The following is a 19306-nucleotide window of genomic DNA, read 5'->3' on the forward strand; positions in this document are numbered from 1 at the left end:
CCATTTCTTCTAGGTTATCCAATTTGTTAGTGTATAATTTTTTTGTTTATTGTTTTTTGGGGCCAAATCCATGGCATATGGAGGTTCCCAGGCTACGGGTTGAATCAGAGCTACAGCTGCTGGCCTACACCACAGCTCACTGCAACGCCAGATCCTCAAACCACTGAGTGAGGCCAGGGATCGAACCCGCACTCTCATGGTTCCTAGTCAGATTCGTTTCCACTGAGCCACAATGGGAACTCCTCTGTCAGTATATAATTTGTTTGCAGTATTCTTATAACTATATGTGGCATCACTGTTAATACCTCCTGTTTGACTTCTGATTTTATTTGAGTCTTCTTTTTCTTCCTTAATTAGTCTAGCTAAAAATTTGTCAATTTTGTCTATCTTTTTAAAAACAGTTCTTAATTTCATTGATATTTTCTATTGGTTCTCTGGTGATCCATCAATTGTTGAAAGTGAGGTAATAAAATCCTCTACTATAATTATATTGTTGTCTGTTTCTTTCTTCACATCTGTTAGTATTTGCTTAATATATTGAAGTGCTCTGATATTAGGTGCATATATACTTACAATTGTTATATCCACTTAATAAATTACCTTTTTATCATTATATAATGATCTTCTTTGTTGCTTGTGACAGTTTTAACTTAGAATCTATTTTGGTTTCCACTTGCACAAAGTATCTTTTTCTATCCCTTCCCTTTGAAGTTATGTGCATCATTAAAGGTATTTTGTAGGCAGTATACAGTTGTATCTTATTTTTTGTATGCATTCAGCCACTTTATGTGTACTGATAGGAGAATTTAATCTATTTACATTTAAAGTAATTATTGACAGGTAAGGACTTACTGCTGTCATCTTATTATTTTCTGACTGTTTTATAGTTCCTACTTTAGGTGCTTGCTTTGTAGTTACAATGTGGCTTACACAAGACACCTGATGGTTAGAATAGTCTATTTTTTTTGATAATAAATTAACTTGGACCATAAATAAAAACTACCTACACTACTTTTTATGTTTTTTATGTCACAACTTACATCTTTTATTGTTATCCATTAACAACTTATATCTGTAGTTATTTTGAATTATTTTGTCCTTTACCCTTTATAAATGTAAATGTTTAACATGCCACCATAGCAGTATTCTAAATTAGACTATATACTTACTTTTTACCTGTGTGTTTATGTTTTCACGTTCCTAATTAGCATCCTTTCATTTCAGGTTGAAGAACTCCTTTCAGCATTTATATTAAGACAAATTTACTGGTGATGAACTCTTTCAGCATTTTTTTTTTTTTTGGTTGGGAAAGTCTTTTTCTCACCTTAATTTCTGAAGACAATATTCTTGGTTAGAAATTATTTTCTTTCATTACATTGAATATATCATCCCACTCTCTCCTTGACTGCTAGATTTCTGTTGAGAAAACCCCTGATAGTCTAATGGGGGTTCCCATGCATGTAAGGATTTTCCTTCTCTTGTTGCTTTAAATCTTTTCCTTTTCTTTTTGATTTTAGACAGTTTTATTATAATGTGTCTTAGAGAAGATTATTTTGGGTTGTTGGAGACCAGCGAGCCATGTGAACTTGGATATATAAATATCTAACCAGAATTAGAAAATTCTAGCTATTATTCATTTAAATAAGCTTTCTTCCCCTTTCTCCCTTTCTTTGCCTTCTGGGACTCCAATATTTGGTAGGTTGTTTCTCTTAATTTTATCCCCAATTTACATAGGCACACTTCCCTCTGACTAGCCAATTACAAATGACCTTTCTTTGACATCACAGATACTTTCTTCTGATTGATCAAGATTGTTACTGATGATCTCCATTACACTTTTCATTTCATACATCATATTCTTCAAGTCTATAATTTGTTTCTCTTGCAATTTTTTCTTTTTCTTTTCTTTTTTACAGCTGCACCTGTGGGTTATGGAAGCTCCCAGGCCAAGGGTCGAATCAGAACTGCAACTGTGGCCTATGCCATAGCCATGGTAACAGTGGATCTGAGCCACATCTGTGACCTATGCCACAGCCTATAGTAACGGTGGATCCTTAACCCACTGAGCAAGGCCAGGGATCAAACCCTCATGCTCACAGAAACAAAGTCGGATCCTTAACCCACTGAGCCACAATGGGAACTCTTCTTTTATGATTTCTACTCTGTTAAATTTCTTATTTTGCTCATGATGTTTTCTTGATTTTATTGAACTGTCTCTTCTGTAGCTCTGTGAGCTTCCTTAAAGCAACTATTTTGAACTATATATCAGGCAAATCACAGATCTCCACGTCTTTGTGGATCAATTTCTGGAAATTATTGTATTCCATTAGTGATATCATGTTTCCTTAATTTTTCGTGTTCCTTCTAGTCTTGCATTGCTGTCTGCATTTAAAGAAGCAGTCACCTCCTCCAGTCTTTATGGACTGGCCTCATCTATGCATCCAATCATGGATTATTTGCTCTGCAGCTTCTCCACTGTAATCCTGGACTTTCATAAAAACAATCTCATCTCTTGATGATTGTCAAAGTCTGTGTTCTTTAGGGAGAGGACAGTAGAAAACTATTCTGCCATTTTGATAATGTTGTTTAAGAGTCGGTTTTCAAAATTTGTGTCAAAAATATGAGTTTACTGGAGGCCAAATAATGATATGGAGATATTAGTGAGGGAGTTTGGGGAGTGCCCACTTTAATTTTTAGTTAAGCTTTTTGTTTTGAGATTACTGTAGATTCACAGGCGCTTATAAGAGAAAATACAGAGATATGCCTTGTATCTTTTACTCAATTTCTCCAATGATAGAATTTTGTAAAATGATAGTCCAGTATTACAGCTAGGATATTAATAGTGTGACAGGACACAAGCAAAAGATAGAACATTTCTAGTATCACAAGGATTACTCTTGTTAATTTTTTTAAAACCACTCACTTCTTTTCTTCCCCCAAATCTTCCTTAAACCCTGGCAACCACTAATCTGTTCCCTCCTTCTAAATTATATCATTTGAATAATGTTTTACAAAGGGTCATAACATATGTAACCTTTGGGTATCAGTTTTTCTCAACAAGCATAATTCCTAGAGATTTACCTAAGTTGTTGAATGCACCAAAAGATGGCTCCTTTTTATTGATGTTCCATGGTATGGCTGTACCACAGTTTGCTTAATTACTCATCCACTGAAAGACATCCATATTGTTTCCAGATTGGGCTACTGTGAACAAAGTTTCTGTGAACATTTGTCGAGAAGTTTTTAAGGGAAAATAAGTTTTCAATTCTCTGGGATAAATGCCTAGGTGTGTAATTTATGGATTATCTGGTAGTTGCATGTTTTATATCTTAAGAAACTACCAAACTATTTTGCAGAGTAGCTGTAGTATTTTACATTCTCATCAGCAAGGTATGAATGATTTTGTTTCTATGCACCCTTGCCTACCTTTGGTGTTGTCACTATTTTTTTTTTAATTTTAGCCTTGGTAATAGATATGTAGTGAGATATCACCGTGGTTTTAATTTGTGTTTTCCAATGATTAATGATGTTGAACATCTTTTCATATGTTTAACTGTTATCCATAAATCCTCTTAATGAATTATGTGTCTTTTGCTTATTTTGTAACTGCAGTGTGTAGGTTTTTTATTTTTACTGTTGAGTTTTGAGAGTTCATTATACATTCTAGATAGTAATGTTTTGTAAGACACTTTGCAAATATTTTCACTAGCCTGTAGCTTGTCTTTTGTCCTCTTCACATGGTCTTTCACAGGTCAAACTTTCTATTTTGATGAGGTCCATTTTATCATTTTTTTATTTTGTAGTTCAAGCCTTTGGTGACAGTTCTAGGAACTCATTTGCCTACCTTAAGTCCTGAAAATTTTCTCCTACTGTTTTCTAAATCTTTTGTAGCTTTAAATTAAGTTAATTATCTAATTTGAATTAATTTTTTACCATTTTAAATCATTTAAAAATTATTGTCATATAGTTGACATACAAAGTTGAGTTAATTTCAGGCGTATAGCAAAGTAAATCAGTTTTACATATATTTATATGTGTGTGTGTGTGTGTGTATATATATATATATATATACTTACATAGATACATATATCCATTCCTTTTCAGATTATTTTCCCATTTAAGTTACCACACAGTACTGAGTATATTTCCCAGTGCTATATAGTAGGTCCCTCATTACCTGTCTATTCTGTATATGTAGTAGTGTGTATATAGATCAATTCCAACCATGGAATTTAACCCTTCCCCTCACCCCTATTTCCCCTTTGGTAAACATAAGTTTGGTTTCAAAACCTATGAGTCTGTATCTATTTTGTAAGTTCCATTGTATCATTTCTAATAGATTCCACATATTAGTGATCTAATTTGAGTTAATTTTTATGGGGCATGAATTTACATTAAGATTCTTTTTATTTTTGCCTTATGCAAGCCCAACTGCTTCAGTGCCATTTGTTGAAAAAGCTATCCTTCTTCCACTCAATTGCTCTTACACCACTGTAAAAATTCAGTTGGGCATATTTGTGTAAATTTATTTTGGGGTTCCCTATTTTGTTCCATTGATCTAATATGTCTACCCCTCTACCAACACCACCCTGTCTTGGTTATTATAGCTATATATGGAGTGTTGAAATCAGAATAGATTCATTGCTCAAACTTTATTCTCTTTTAAGAGTATTTTAATTATTCTAGGGTACTCATTTGACTTTGAGCTTGCCCTAAAGCCTCTGGAGATGGGGGATGTACTTACATCCCCAGTGAGTTCCATGATAACAAACTGAAATAAGTTGATGGACCAGGAATTAGCAACCAACTCCTAAGAAATTACGTGTAAATTCTTAAAACCAAGGCAGTGTGAAAGACAAAAGTAAAGTGAGAAGGCCTCTCTTGGAGCTAGGATCTGTCCTCTTTGTTTTTCTTCCAGCCAGGGCCCCCACCTCCTTCAGAAGAGAAGACTGAGTTGATAAGGTCCCATGGCATTACAGATTAAGTTGGACTATGTATTAAATATGAATTAGAGAAACTATGACAACAATGTTCCCCATCATTTCCAGGAAGGGGTCATTGGGAGGATTAAGAAAGTTGGCTTTCTCAGGTATCTGAGAGAACTCCTTTATTGCTCTTCCCATGTATATGATAAAGCTACTGAACTGCTAAGTTGGATACCTGCTCCCACATGTGTAGTACCTTTGGATCTCAAAATATATACAGTCACCACAGCCATGGACTAGCAGAGTCTTGACTAGAAATACAAATAAGGGAGGGAATTTTTAGGAATTCTGTGGTTTGAAACTAGATAGGTTTCTTTGAAGACTTTAGGATTGCTATTAAAAATATAAAGCTATTCAGGTGAACCAATCTTTAGATACTGGAAGACAAGAGAACATGCAAGGAAAAGCCTTGAGACAAGAAAAGGTAGAAAAGGAATCTGACACAAAGGCTTGGTATGATTGAGTAGGACTGTTTTCTAGCTGGTTGATTTGTGCATGTTCCTCTTTAAGGCTTCTCAGTGACACGACCAGCCAATCTCAGAGAGATCTGGGGTAAAGTAGCACCATCTTATCAAGGTCAGTGTGGTAGGGACAGCAGAGGAAATCAAAGTGAGAGAGCTCAGGACGTGAGAGCCTCTAGAAATAGAGGTGAGCTACTAGGACAGTAAGTAGCCCCTTTGAAGCCTTAGGACTCTCCAGATAGCTGGGGCTCATATCACTAAGGAAGAAGCACATTTTCTTAAAGGATTCTACTATTCATACAGATCATAGACTTACTGTTATTAACTCCAGATTACTTTACAACACTGTTTCTCATGTTTTCACTCCCAAGAGGTTAGGAGTGGTTGCCTTTAATTCCTTATGTAAAGAGAATAATATTTTCATGATGATGGAAAGCTCTAATGAGGGCTTCCCAAAAGTAAGAAGTAATAGTCAGTTAAAAGTAAGGTCATGACTAGCCAGAGGCCCAAGCTAGGTGCATTAATCAATTGGAAATCAGATATTCACAGGCACTCAGGCTCCTCAATGAAAAGGAACTTCATTGGGAATAATTAATGGTGCTTTATGTGGTTGCTGAAATTTCAGGCAACTTGAATCTGATCATTTTATATGGTCACTCACTCGGAACCAGGGTGCCATTTAAGAAGCACAAGGAAGGACCTAAAGAAAGTGAAATCTCATTAGGATTGCCTACCCCTGGGGATGATGATAGTGGCTATCAATAATAGAAGCAGTAACTGAGGCCAAAAAAGTAAGCTGTTCATTCCCAGCATGGAGAATTAGCAGAACCCTGAGATGGAGAGGAGAAAGAAGTGGACTTGGAGTCAGGCTGACTTAAGTTCAGAGTCACTTTATTCCAAAGATCCTCAGTTTCTTCATCTGGAAAATGAGGCTAATAATGCCTACCTTTTCAGAGGTACTGTAAAGACAAAATGACTGGTACTGAATAGGCTCTCAAATAAAGGATAGTTCTTTCATTTAACTAGTAAGCATTTAAATTTTGTCTAGTTCATGAAATTAGAAACTAAAGCTTCATTTCATATTCAAAATGTTCTATTATTACTTAAGTACTTCAGTTTAAAATTTAGAAAGAGACTAAATTCTGAATCATCTGTCTTTGTTCAGTTTGAAGTTCTCCATTCTGATTTGGGATTCCCAATTTGGCAAATGCCCCCAAACTAATGAAAGAAGGTTATTTATATATTGCTAATATATTTATACTTATAAATAAATTCTACATATTTACTATTGCCCAACTGTTTCTAAATAGTAAAGTTTAGTTTCTTATATTTAAGTGAAAATAAAAAAGAGGTTCTATTTTTTTCCAATACTCAATAAGCTTTTTTGGGACATAACTACCTTAAGTTATTCTCTTCTAAGCCTTAAGACCTTAAGACTATTTGCCACTTGTCATCAGGGACACCTGGGTATCTGGACATTTCCCACCACCCCGAGTGAACTTCAGTATGAAAATGAGCCTAGGAATATACAAGTACATAGCCAATGGCTTCTCAGTCTCACAAGAGTGAGTGGGGTCAGGAAGATTGTAGTTAAAGGCAGTTTTACCTTTTTGTTTAGGGACTTTTCTCACAGTCATTGCAGCCTGCCTCTTCTGGTTTTCAGAAATTTCAAAGCCTATAACATAAAAATACAGTATTTTGTTATGAGAAACACAGACCTTTCTTAAATGTATACATTTGTAAAACTTTATGGAAGAATAATTTTGGCAAGATAAATCTTTTAAAGAGCAAAAGAAAGGAAAGTGGTCAGAAACTTGGACAAAGACTTACCTACAAAAATGCATTTCAAGTATAAAGAGGCAAATAAAATGAGAACATGTGTTAAGAGGCTGTTAACATGTGGAGAATGGATGAATAAAATATCATGTAAAGTGGAAAAAATATTTCTCAACCAAAAGCAAAAATAAAAAGAAAAGGGGAAAAAATGAGTCAAATAAAGAGATTATACTACCCAATTGAAAAATGTGCAGAAGACCTGAATATATATTTCTCCAAAGATGATATACAAGATGGCCAGCAGGCACATGAAAAAATGTTCAATATCATTAATTATTAGAGAAATGCAAATCAAAACTACCATGATGTACCACTTCACAGCAGTCAGAAGGGCCATCGTTAACAAGTCAACAAATAGCAAATGCTGGAGAAGGTTTAGAGAAAAGCGTACCCTCCTTCACTGTTGGTGGGAACGTAAATTGGTACAACCACCATGGAAAACAGTATGGAGGTACCTCAGAAAACTAAATATAGAACTACCATATAACCCAGCAATTCCGCTCCTGGGCAAATATCTGGACAAAACTTTCATTGAAAAAGATATATGCGTTCATATGTTTATTGCAGCTCTATTTAAAATAGCCAAGACTTGACTTGGAAAAAAAACTAAATGTCTATCAACAGATGAATGGATTTAGAAGATGTGGTATATATACACAATGGAATACTACTCAGCCATAAAAAGGACAAAATAATGTCATTTGTAGCAACATGGATGGGACTAGAGACTCTCATACTAAGTGAAGTAAGTCAGAAAGAGTAAGACAAATATCATATGATATCACCTATATCTGGAATCTTATATATGACACCAATGAACCTATCTACAGAATAGAAACAAACTCATGGACATGGAGAACAGACTTGTGGTTTGCCAAGTGTGAGGGGGAGAGAGTGGAATGGGCTGGGAGTTTTTGGTTAGTAGATGCAAACACTTGCATTTGGAGTGGATAAGCAAGGAAATTCTGCTGTACAGCATAGGGAAATATATCTAGTCATTTGTGTTGGAACATGATGGAGGATAATGCAAGAAAAAGACAGGATAGATAGATAGATAGATAGATAGATAGATAGATAGATAGATATAGATATATAAGTATGTATGACTGGGTCACTGCTGTATAGCAGAAATTTACAGAGCATTGCAAATCAACTATAAAAAAAATTAGGAAAAAGAAAATGTATATAGATTTAAGAAAATTTTCATGAGGAGAAAAATATCAAACGGCAGAAAGTAATTAATGAAATAACCAAGATGTCTGTAAGTCCTTTGTCAATTGTTTAATTGAGTTATTTGGATTTTGGATGATTGGGTTGTAGGATATTTTGGAAATTAATCCATTATTAGATATATGGTTTACAAATATTTTCTCCCATTTAATAGATTGCTGTTCTGGGTTTTTTTTTTCCTTTGCTGTGTAGAATCTTTTTGGTTTGATGTAGTCCCACTTCTCTGTTTTTACTTTGCTATTTATGCCTTTGGTGTCATATCCAGAAACCACTGCTAAGACCAATGTTAAGAAGTATCTTTCCAGAGGTCCCTGGTGGTTCAGTGGGTAAAGGATCTTGAAGGGTCACTGTTGTGGCTTGGGTCACTGCTGTGGCACAGATTTGATCCCTGGCCCAGGAACTTCCATGTGGTATGGAAGTGACCAAAAAAAAGTGTTTCCCTTGTATTTTCTTTTAGGAGTTTTACAGTCTTGAGTCATACGTTTACATCTTCAGTCCACTCTGAGCTTATTTCCATGTATGGTATAAGGTTGAAGTTCAATTTCATTCTTTTGCATGTGGATATCCAAGTTTCACAACATCATTAATTGAAGAAATTATCATTTCCCAACTGTATATCCTTGGCACCCTTGTTGAAGATACATTGACTATGTATGTGTAGGTTTATTTCTGAGCTCCCTATCTAATTCTATTCCATTTGTCTATATGTCTATCTTTATAATAACACCATACTATTTTAATTACTTTTAACTTTGTAATATGTTTTTTTCTTGATTATGATATGAAAAGCATAGGCTACAAAAAAAGCAGACAAATGAGACTATATCAAACTAAAATGCTTCTGCACAGCAAAGAAAAGAAATAACAAAATAAAAATTCATTCTATGGGATGGAAGAAAATTTTGCAAATCATATATCTGATAAGGGGTTAATTTCCAATATATATAAGAAACTCCTATCTTCAAAATTAAAAAAAAAATAAGTAACTTGATTTAAAAGAATGGCAAAGGACTATGTCAGCAAAGAAGTCACATAAGTCATATAAAAGGATGTTCAATATCACGAATCATCAAGGAAATGCAAATTTAAACCATAATAAACTATCACCTCACTCCTGTTTGGATAGCCATTGTCAAAGAAACAAAAGATAATAAGTATTGGCAAGGATGTGGAGAAACTGGAACTACTGTACACTGTTGGGAATTAAAATTATTTAGTCACTATGGAAAACTGTATGGAGGTTCCTCATAAAATTAAAAATAAAACTACCATATGATCCAGCAATGCCATTCCTGGATATATATCCAAAATAATTGAAATCAGGATCTTGAAGAGATATCTGTACTCTCATATTCACTGGAGCACTATTTCCCATAGCCAAGATATAGAAACAATCTAAATGTTGGAGGATGGATAATGTGATAAAGAAAATATGGTATATATGTATCTGTGTATGTGTATGCATACACACACACAATGGAGTATTATTCAGTCATAAAAAATAAGGGAATTCTGCCATAGTGACAACATGGATGAATCTGGAGGACATTTGCTAATTAAAATAATGAAGTCACAGAAGGACAAATCCTGCGTTTGTGTGGATATGAGGTATCTAAACTAGTCTAACTCATAGAGAGTATAATGGTGATTCTGGGCCGTAGGAATGGGAAAATGGGGAGGTGCTACTTCATAGCTATAAAGTTCTATTTATACAAGATATGAATAAATTCTATAGATATGTTGTACAACAATGAGCTTATATCTAATATCACTACTTTGTGCACTCAAAAATTTGTTAAGAGCATAGAGCTCATGGTAAGTGTTTCCATCACTTAAACAAAAGCAAGCGTGAGGTTTCCTCCAAGAGAAGAAATTTTGCCTCACAGTTTTAGCCCTATAAGTTCTATAGATGGCAGCTTTGGCATAGGCCCATGAGTTCACACCTGCCTCTGACCTTTGATTCCTAACTGCCTTCCCTATGCATTTTGGAGTTGCTTAGCCAGGCTTCACGATCACATAAGGCAATTCCTTATAATAATTCTCTTAATAATACTGCATCTCCTATTTGTTATGCTTCTCTTGTTGAATCCTGACTGATACAAGGAGTTAGAGTTAGATTCTTTATTCTTCACCTGGAGAGTTAGTTATGATAAATTACTTTTTAAAACAACCCAAACATCCATTGACAGAGGATTGGATTAGTAAGATGTGATATATATACATAATGGAATACTATTCAGCCATAAAAAAGAACAAAATAATGCCATTTGTAGCAATATGGATGGAACTAGAGACTCTCATGCTGAGTGAAATAAGTCAGAAAGAGAAAGACAAATACCATATGATATCACTTATATCTGGAATCTAATATATGGTACAAATGAACCTTTCCACAGAAAAGAAAATCATGGACTTGGAGAATATGCTTGTGGTTACCAAGGGGGAGGAGGAGGGAGTAGGATGGATTGGAAGCTCGGGGTTAATAGATGCAAACTATTGCCTTTGGGATGGATTAGCAATGAGATCCTGCTGTGTAGCACTGGGAACTCTGTCTAGTCACTTACAATGGAGCACGATAATGTGAGAAAAAGAATGTATATGTGTATGTGTAACTTGGTCCCCATGTTGTACAGTAGAAAAAAAATTGTATTGGGGAAATAACAATAAATTTTTTTAATTAAAAAAATAAAAAAGCAAGTTACAGAGTAATATGTATAGTATATTTTTTCTAAATAAAAATAAAGTCTTCTGTGTAATATAGTCATAAGATTAGTATAGAAAGAGGCACGCCAAATTAATACTAATAATTTCACACAGAATAGGAGAAACAGAGAAGAGAAAATAATTCTAAACTTTATTACATTTCTGTATGTGTTTAAATAGTTATTATGACCACGTATTTACTTTATAATTAAAAAGCAAAAAGTAACAAATAATTATGGTAAATCCATATGACAATCATAAAAATAATGATTAAAAATAGTACATGATTTAGAGAAAGGCTAATGATATAATTTTAAGTGAAAAATAAGGATATAAAATTAAATCTCTCCATAATGAAGTGGCAGAAGTTGGGGGAGACTCAGCCTCCTATTTTTCTTTTTTTTTTCATTTAGACATATAGAAAAAAAGATGGGAAGGAAATATATCAAAATGGTTACAGAAGTTATCTCTGGGTTGTATGTTCATGTGCAGCTTTTAGCTTTTTTCCTTGTATTTTTTTGCTTTCTTTCCCTCAAACTGCTTACAATGAAAATGATTTACTGTTATAATCAGATGAATAATAATATTTTAAAAAGGATGAGCATAACACTCTCAGAAAGTGATTTATGGAAGCTTTTCTGTTAGAAGGAGATTATTAGGGCATTGTGTGGGAGACATCATGTTGGAACCAGAAGGAATGGTGTAAATCATCTAGTTAAGCTAGGGTTTGCAAAAAGCACACTAAGATAATTCTTCTAATAGCGTTAACAACCTGGGCAGTGTCAGAAATTGCTACTACCTGTCAATGGAATAAGCAGCCGGTAGCATTTCTATAAAATTCCACACCATATCCAATGAAGTGTCATATGTTAAAAGCAAAATGACTACAGTGGGACTTAAAGTGAGTTATTAAGATCCACGCTACCCCAAATTGGAGAAGATTAGGATTAGATTAAGCAGTGTCTTGTTGATTATCCTTCTTTGTCTCTGGACCATTTCAATCCACAATACTTCTTTTTTTTTTTTTTTTTTTTTTTTTTTTTTTGCTTTTTAGGGCTGCACCCCGGCATATGGAGGTTCCCAGGCTAGGCGTCAAATTGGAGCTGCAGCTGCTGGCCTATGCTACAGCCACAGCAACACGGGATCTGAGCCATGTCTGTGACCTACACCACAGCTCACAGTAATGCCAGATCCTTAACCCACTGAGCAAGGCCAGGGATTGAACCTGCAACCTCATGGATCCTAGCTGGGTTCATTAACAGCTGAGCCATGAAGAGAACTCCTTTTTTTTTTCCTAGTACTTCTGACAGGAGAATTCATTTGCACCAGGACTTCCAATGGCAGGGCCATTTTTCTAGAGGCAGTTTCTACCAATTCGAACATACAGGTGTTTTAAGGTACAATTATCCTCTCTTAGAAGTGAGGCAAAAAGAAACTCTTGTGCCTTTTCAGGGAATTTCAAAGCCTGGGTGTTTGGTATTTTTTATGCCAGGAAGGCAGGACCTAGAGCAAGAGACCAAATAATACTTTGTAAACCACAAAGCTAAGCCAATATCCCACAGCTGGGAAGCAGCATGAAAAATGTCTCTATCAGCTATACACCCTCTGGAAAAGGGAAACAACTTATTTCAAGCCAAAGAGTATAGTTTAGTGTGATTCTAAATCATGCAAGTGGTCATAGTTTTAGATCCTGTTATATATTCTATAATTTACTTTAAAATACTTTTCTATAGAGGACATAATATTTACATGTACATGAATTTTAATCTATACCATAAGGGTATTTAGTTAACATCTAAAGTGCCATAATCAGGAATACACACTCAAATGGTGATCTGTTAACATATTAAACAGTTAGAAGTCTTTGGTCCAGAGCCCATAACTACTAGCATTTCATTTACCTTAACACAAGAGGCCTAATTAGCCTAACACATGTTAAAAGTGAATTCTCATTGACAAAAAGAATGCTATGCAAAATGAGCCCTGGCCACACATGTCTTACTTGTAGGCACTTTAGTAGTCACAAGAACTGTGTATAAGAATTCAGTGAGCCCTATAGCCTCCATATACACTTCAGAAGGAAGCCTGAATTTTTTTGTTTTTTGGGCCACACACTAGGATATGGAAGTTCCTGGGCCAGAGATGTAATCCAGGGCCAAAGTTGTGAGCTATGACACTTCTGTGGCAATGCCAGATCCTTAACCCAACTGCACCAGGCCAGGGATCAAATCTATGCCTCAGCAGAAACCCAGGCTGCTATAGAGACAATGCTGGATACTTAACCCACTGTACCACAGTGGGAACTCCAAGGAAGCCTGAATTTTAAGACTGAAAACGGGTACCATATTTTGCTCTCATCAGAGGATTTTTGTCATCAGACTCTGAGTAGGAAGTTAGCTGAACCCTATATATTACCAAACCTGCTTACTATAGTATTACCAAATCTGCCTTGACTAACCTAAACTTTTAACAGAAGATGCTGTGATATATCTAAGGACAGAGTTGAGACTTCACTGAGATTACAGGACAGGCTGTATGACTGCTTTTGTGTTTGTTTGCTAATAAATTTTTATATGCTTGGGAGAATTGAGCCTGATGTTTGCTTTCAGTGTAATAATATTATCTAGTCATGAGAATGTAGGGGAGACCAACCTATGTCACTTAACCCTGACTAATAGAAGCTATTGATATCTACCAAAAAGAATCTAATAACAGGGACCCACCAAAGTGGATTAAGTCACTTTGCAACAAAAATCTTCTCTCTGCCTCTAGAAAAATGAAAATTAATTTAAATCTATGTTCTTCATAGCCATATTCTTCTTTCTCCTTTTAGAACACCTACCGATTTTTTCATCTTCCTGTACCATTTTCCTCTCTTCTCTGAATGCCCTGAGCCAGCGTATCTTCTCCTCCAACTTCTTGGCAAAGAATAGATGTATCTCCTCAGTCTCCTTGTTGTGAAGCTTAAAGGCATTCTTCATACTAACGTTAAAGTCATCATCTCTGCCATCTTCAATGTCAACTACCTCATATTTATCCATGTCAATGCGGCCTTTGTAGTAGAGGATGTCTCTCCGGATCAAGTCCTAGGTAGGAAGAAAGAGAAGGCTTTTTGTTAGAGGTATATGGAAAATGAGTTCCAGGAGAGTTGATACATGTGTACAGCAGGATGTTAACATTGCCATTGTTTTGGAATATCAATGAGGGGTGGTTTGGTCTAAATTTGATTAGATGCTCTTAGAGAATGCCTCTAGCCTATATCTATAGCCTTTGTCTCAATCCATGCATATGTTTGCAAGATTGCTGACGGGAAGTAGAAAGCAGGAAGCTGCACAAACATTGCTAGCAAGGGCTTTTCCTCTTCCAAAAAATTTGCAAGGCTTCCAGAAGTATGAAAAGAACTGGCTAGATGCCTGAAGTATACTCAGGAATCCAAGCAGGCCAGTGAGACCTGCATATCAGAGGGGGGAAGAGTGGTAAGAGTGTCTAAGTGGCCACAGGCTGCTAGCCAAGAAGGATTGCCTAGGGAGGATTGAACACAAGTGCATTTGGGATTTTGGGAGAGGGCCTAGTTTAGTATGTAGATAATAAATAAAGAGCTTCATATACTGACATGGATGAGTCTCACAAATCTTACTGTGTGAGAAAAATAAAAGTTATAGTTGAATACAAATAGTATATCTATCTATTATGACTATTGTTTTGTTCCTTGGTACACAGAACTGGATTAATCCCACTTCTCAGTCCATGAGATACTCATAACTGGTCAATGCACAGTGCTCTTATTTCTTTCTGTATTTACTTACTTTTCATGATGCATTAAGTTTTTGTGAACTTGCTACCCATTCCAAAAGCTATGATGCCCAAGCAACCTCCATATTAAATTACATGCTCATCATTCCCCTGGTTTCTGTTCTACACAGTTTTATCTCCTCTATATATCTATTACACTGATATAAAGTTTAAAAACATACAAAACAGGAGTTCCTGCCATGGATCAGAGGAACCTGACTAGGATCCATGAGGACGTGTGTTCAACCCCTGGCCTTGCTCAGTAGGTTAAGGACCCAGCATTGTTGTGAGCTGTGGTGTAGGTCAGAGACACAGTTAGGATCCTGTGTTGCTGTGGCTTAGGCCAGCAGACGTAGCTATGATTCAACCCCTAGCCTGGGAACTTCCATATGCCATGGGTGCAACTCTAAAAAGCAAAAAAAAAAAAAAAAAAAAAAAAAAAAAAAAAAAAAAAAAACAAAACAATACCACATAATATTTAGGGAATGATACATATATATGTATGAAAATTATGTAAAAATATACAACAATGATACATGTCAAATTTAAGGGAGTACAGAGAGGAGAAGAAGTGAACAGGGACAGGTGAAGAAGGAAGGAAAAGTAAGGGAAGAAGAGAGGGAGAGGAGGAAGACTGTAATGAATTATTTCTTCAGTTGCATAATAAGTACAAGGGTACTCATTATATTTATACTTTTTGATTATCAAGTATTTCATTAGCTAAAAAAAGAAAAACAGAAGGGTGGATGAAATGATCTGTGGGTCTGTAGAATGTCAGGTCTGATAAGTAATTATTTCATAGTGGTCTTTAAGCCCCTCCTCCTTCCAGCACTGCCTTCAGCTTCTCCTGAGAGCACATCTACTGCTGCATGTGGTGTGGCTGAGTCTGGCCAAGGAGGGTCCCATTGAGCTTTGTCATGATAGATGTCTTCTACTAGTAGCAGGGGCCCTTTACGGCCTACTCTCCCTCCTCCTTACTTATATTTGGCCTTCTAGACAATCTAAAAGAGTTAGAATTGTTCACTAATTTTTTATTAACACTATATGGTTTGCATAAACTATTCCCATTTTATTGAGTTGCCTGACATTCTGCACTGTTCACAGCTGCAGGCTATTTGCAAAGGATATGCATTTGGCCACACATTCCTAATCCTAACCCTTCACACTGCATGGTAAACTGGGCTTTTGGGTAGACTGGAGAAGGCTGTCTTTAAATATTTCCCAGCATAGCTCTGTCAATCTCAAAGCCCCAGAATGAGAAATAGAGGTGTTGATGAATTGCTTTGCAAAAAATAACCATCTCAGTATTCTTTTTTCCTCCCATGATGATTATGCACATAAATAGTCTTGTGAGCACAGATGGATTCTGATCTGTTGGGTGCTCCTGGCATCAGGTTTACTGGAAAGGAATACATCAGCTGTATAGAGTGGGATAGGTAGTGCCAAGCTTATTTCAGAGCCTGGATTCTGTTTACCATGCTCTGAGTAGGAAAGCTCAGTCCTGGCCAAAAGGATAGGATGACTCCCGTGCACTGACTTCCATAATTCCCAGGAACAATTTGAAACATATCCATAAAAAATGGGACCTTGAGGAAGGCAAGATGGCGGAAGAGTAAGAGGACATGCTCACCCTCTCCCACAAACACATCAAAAAAACGCGTCTAAATGTAAAACGACTTGCACACATCAACTGAATGCTGGAAGAAGCAATTAAACCTCCAAAAAGGGCAAAAAACTCTTGAAATAAATGGGTAGAACAAAATAAAAAAAGAGAGAGAGAGAAAAGGAATCAGGATGGGACTAGCATTCCCGAGAGGGAGCTGTGAAGGAGAAAGGGAACCCACACCCTGGAAGCCACCTAACCAACAGAAAGGTCAGCTGAGTCAGAGGGACTTCCAAGATGCCAAGAAAAGCCCAATAGCAGGTCTGAGAATGGAAAAGCAGAGTGAGAGATACACAGATCATCTGAACCACTGGCACAGACACCAGGGCCTGAGATGCTCAGGTGGGGGCTAGGCGCTGAGACTTAGGCTCTGGATGTCAGTCCCTGGGAACTGGCTGGGGTTGGCAGTATGGAGACATAATGCTCCAGGGGCTAGGGAGCAGTGCACCATGGGCAGGGGGAGTGGTATGCTAAGGGCTGGGGAGTGGAAAGCCATGGCAGAGGGAACCTGGGAGAAGATCTGGACCTGCAGGAGAGGGAAGGTGCCATTAGTGGGAAGGGGAGAGGAGGAAGGGCAGGCTCCCATAGGAAACTCCTTGGGCCCCAGCATGTGTGTGCCTGCCAGCTCACAGGGGGCAGAGCATCCCCAGCTCAGCACCCCCCACCCCGCCTCCCAGTGGCCAGAAGCCACTTCCTATATACCATGGACCGGGCCTCCTGGGCCACGGGAAGCCGCTTGCTGGCCCGCCACGGATTGGGCCTCCCTGTCTGTAAGAAGCCACTCACCAGCATGCCCTGGACTGGGCATCTCAGGTGCAGCCCCCCGTGACCAGAGGCCACTTGCTAGCCTGCCGTGGACCTGGTATCTCCAACAGTGGGAAGCCGCTTGCTAGCCCATGGCAGATTGGACCTGCTGGTGGCGGGAGCAAACAACGGCAGTTATCCCTGACTCCAGAGGTGGGCATGGCCCACTGTAGATGGGGACATCTGAACAAAAATCACTTGCAGCCCCAACCACATCAGAGGGCATCACAGAGAAGGATACTATGATGGAGCACCATGTGATGTTGCTCTCACTCCCCCAGATGCACATGCACTGCAGCTGCCATTGCCAAACATTCTGGACAGGGCCCAGATGCTTGATCACTGTCCCATCCCAGAAACCTGCAACTAAGAGTGCCTTGTGCAATAGATGCTGTGGGGGCTAAGCAGCACCAAGTGATTCTTGCATGATTTACAAGTGGCGGGGGCAAACCACCACAGTTATCTCTGGCTCCAGAGGTGACAGTGGCCCGATATCACTAGGGGTCAGTGAACAGGCACCATTTGCAACCTGAATCAATGCAAGGCCATCACAGAGGAAGGCATTGTGACCGAATCAACTATTGGTGCTCTCCCACCCTTGGGAATACACCAGTCCTGCTGCTGCCACTGCTGAATGTTCAGGGCAGTACCAATATGTCAGATCTCTGTCACTTCCCAGGACCCTGCAACTAGGAATAGCCTGTGCAGCACCTCCTATGTGGGCTAAGTAATATGGATCACTACATGCATGGTCTATAGGTGGTAGAGGCAAACCACTGCATTTATCACTGATGCTAGAGACAGTCATGGCCCACTCCCACTAGGAGTCCCTGAATAGGGACCACCTGCAGTTCCAGTCACCTCAGAGGAGGGCATTGCAATCGAACACAAGCTGTGGTTGCTCTCACCCCCATGACCAGGAACTCATGCACACTGCTGCTGCTACTGCCAAATTCTCTGTCCACCTTGCAGATCCTTCTAGAGCTCATTACCACTTCTCAGGGCCCTGCAAACAGGAGTAACCTGTGCCACATTCCTACAGGTCTTTGCTTCTGTTGAGAGCCCAATGACCAGGCACTGACTGCTGGACCTACCCATTGCCTCCTTCTCCCTGAAAACACACTGAGCATCCTGGGGATAACAGGCTGCTCACACTAAAGAAAGAAACAGCAAAGATTCAAACTTCAACACCAAATGTAAATAGTAACTCCCCCCATAAAAAATACAAAGGGGTATTTTTGCATAGAAATACTGAGAAGACTACAGTTTGGCTTCCCAAATTCACAGAAAAATAAAAACACAAGCAAGATGAAGAAGCTCAAAATGATTCCCAGTTAAAGCAACAGGAGAATTCACCTAAAGCAGTCAACAATGAAACAGACCTCTGCAGTCTGACAGACACTGAGTTCAAAAGGGAGATAGTGAAAATACAGAAGGAATTAAGAGAGGATATGAACAGTAATGCAGATTCAATCAGAAAGGAACTAGAAAATATAAGGAGGAGCCACAAAAAACTAGAAAATTCATTTGCAGAGCTACAAACAGAGCTAAAGGCAATAAAGAGCAGAATGAATAATGCAGAGGAATGAATTAGTGACACAGAAGATAGAAAAATGGAAGTCACCCAAACAGGACAGCAGACAGAAAACCAAATGGAAAAACATGAAAGCAATATAAGAGACCTATGGGATAATATAAAATGAGCCAATCAACGCATAATAGGAATTCCAGAAGAAGAAGAAAAAGAAAAGGGGATTGAATATATATTTGAAGAAATTATGGCTGGCAACTGCCCAAATCTAAAAGAAACTGCCATCAAGATACAGGAAACA

At 37.7% G+C, this 19306-nt stretch overlaps 1 protein-coding gene across 11 annotated transcripts in view; it reads right to left on the bottom strand.

The window, feature by feature from the left end:
- Positions 1 to 19306, bottom strand: part of ARHGEF9 (Cdc42 guanine nucleotide exchange factor 9) — a 418109-nt gene that overhangs the window by 16475 nt on the left and 382328 nt on the right. For all 11 annotated transcript variants that reach the window (XM_021080634.1, XM_021080633.1, XM_021080635.1 and 8 more), the window contains 2 exons: positions 14058 to 14301; positions 7053 to 7121 (listed from right to left, as the gene is read on the bottom strand). In XM_021080634.1, coding sequence (XP_020936293.1) covers positions 7053 to 7121; positions 14058 to 14301 — 313 coding nt within the window. The remainder of the gene's footprint in view (positions 1 to 7052; positions 7122 to 14057; positions 14302 to 19306) is intronic.

This window comes from Sus scrofa, chromosome X, assembly GCF_000003025.6.
Source record: "Sus scrofa isolate TJ Tabasco breed Duroc chromosome X, Sscrofa11.1, whole genome shotgun sequence".
Classification (NCBI taxonomy): domain Eukaryota; kingdom Metazoa; phylum Chordata; class Mammalia; order Artiodactyla; family Suidae; genus Sus; species Sus scrofa.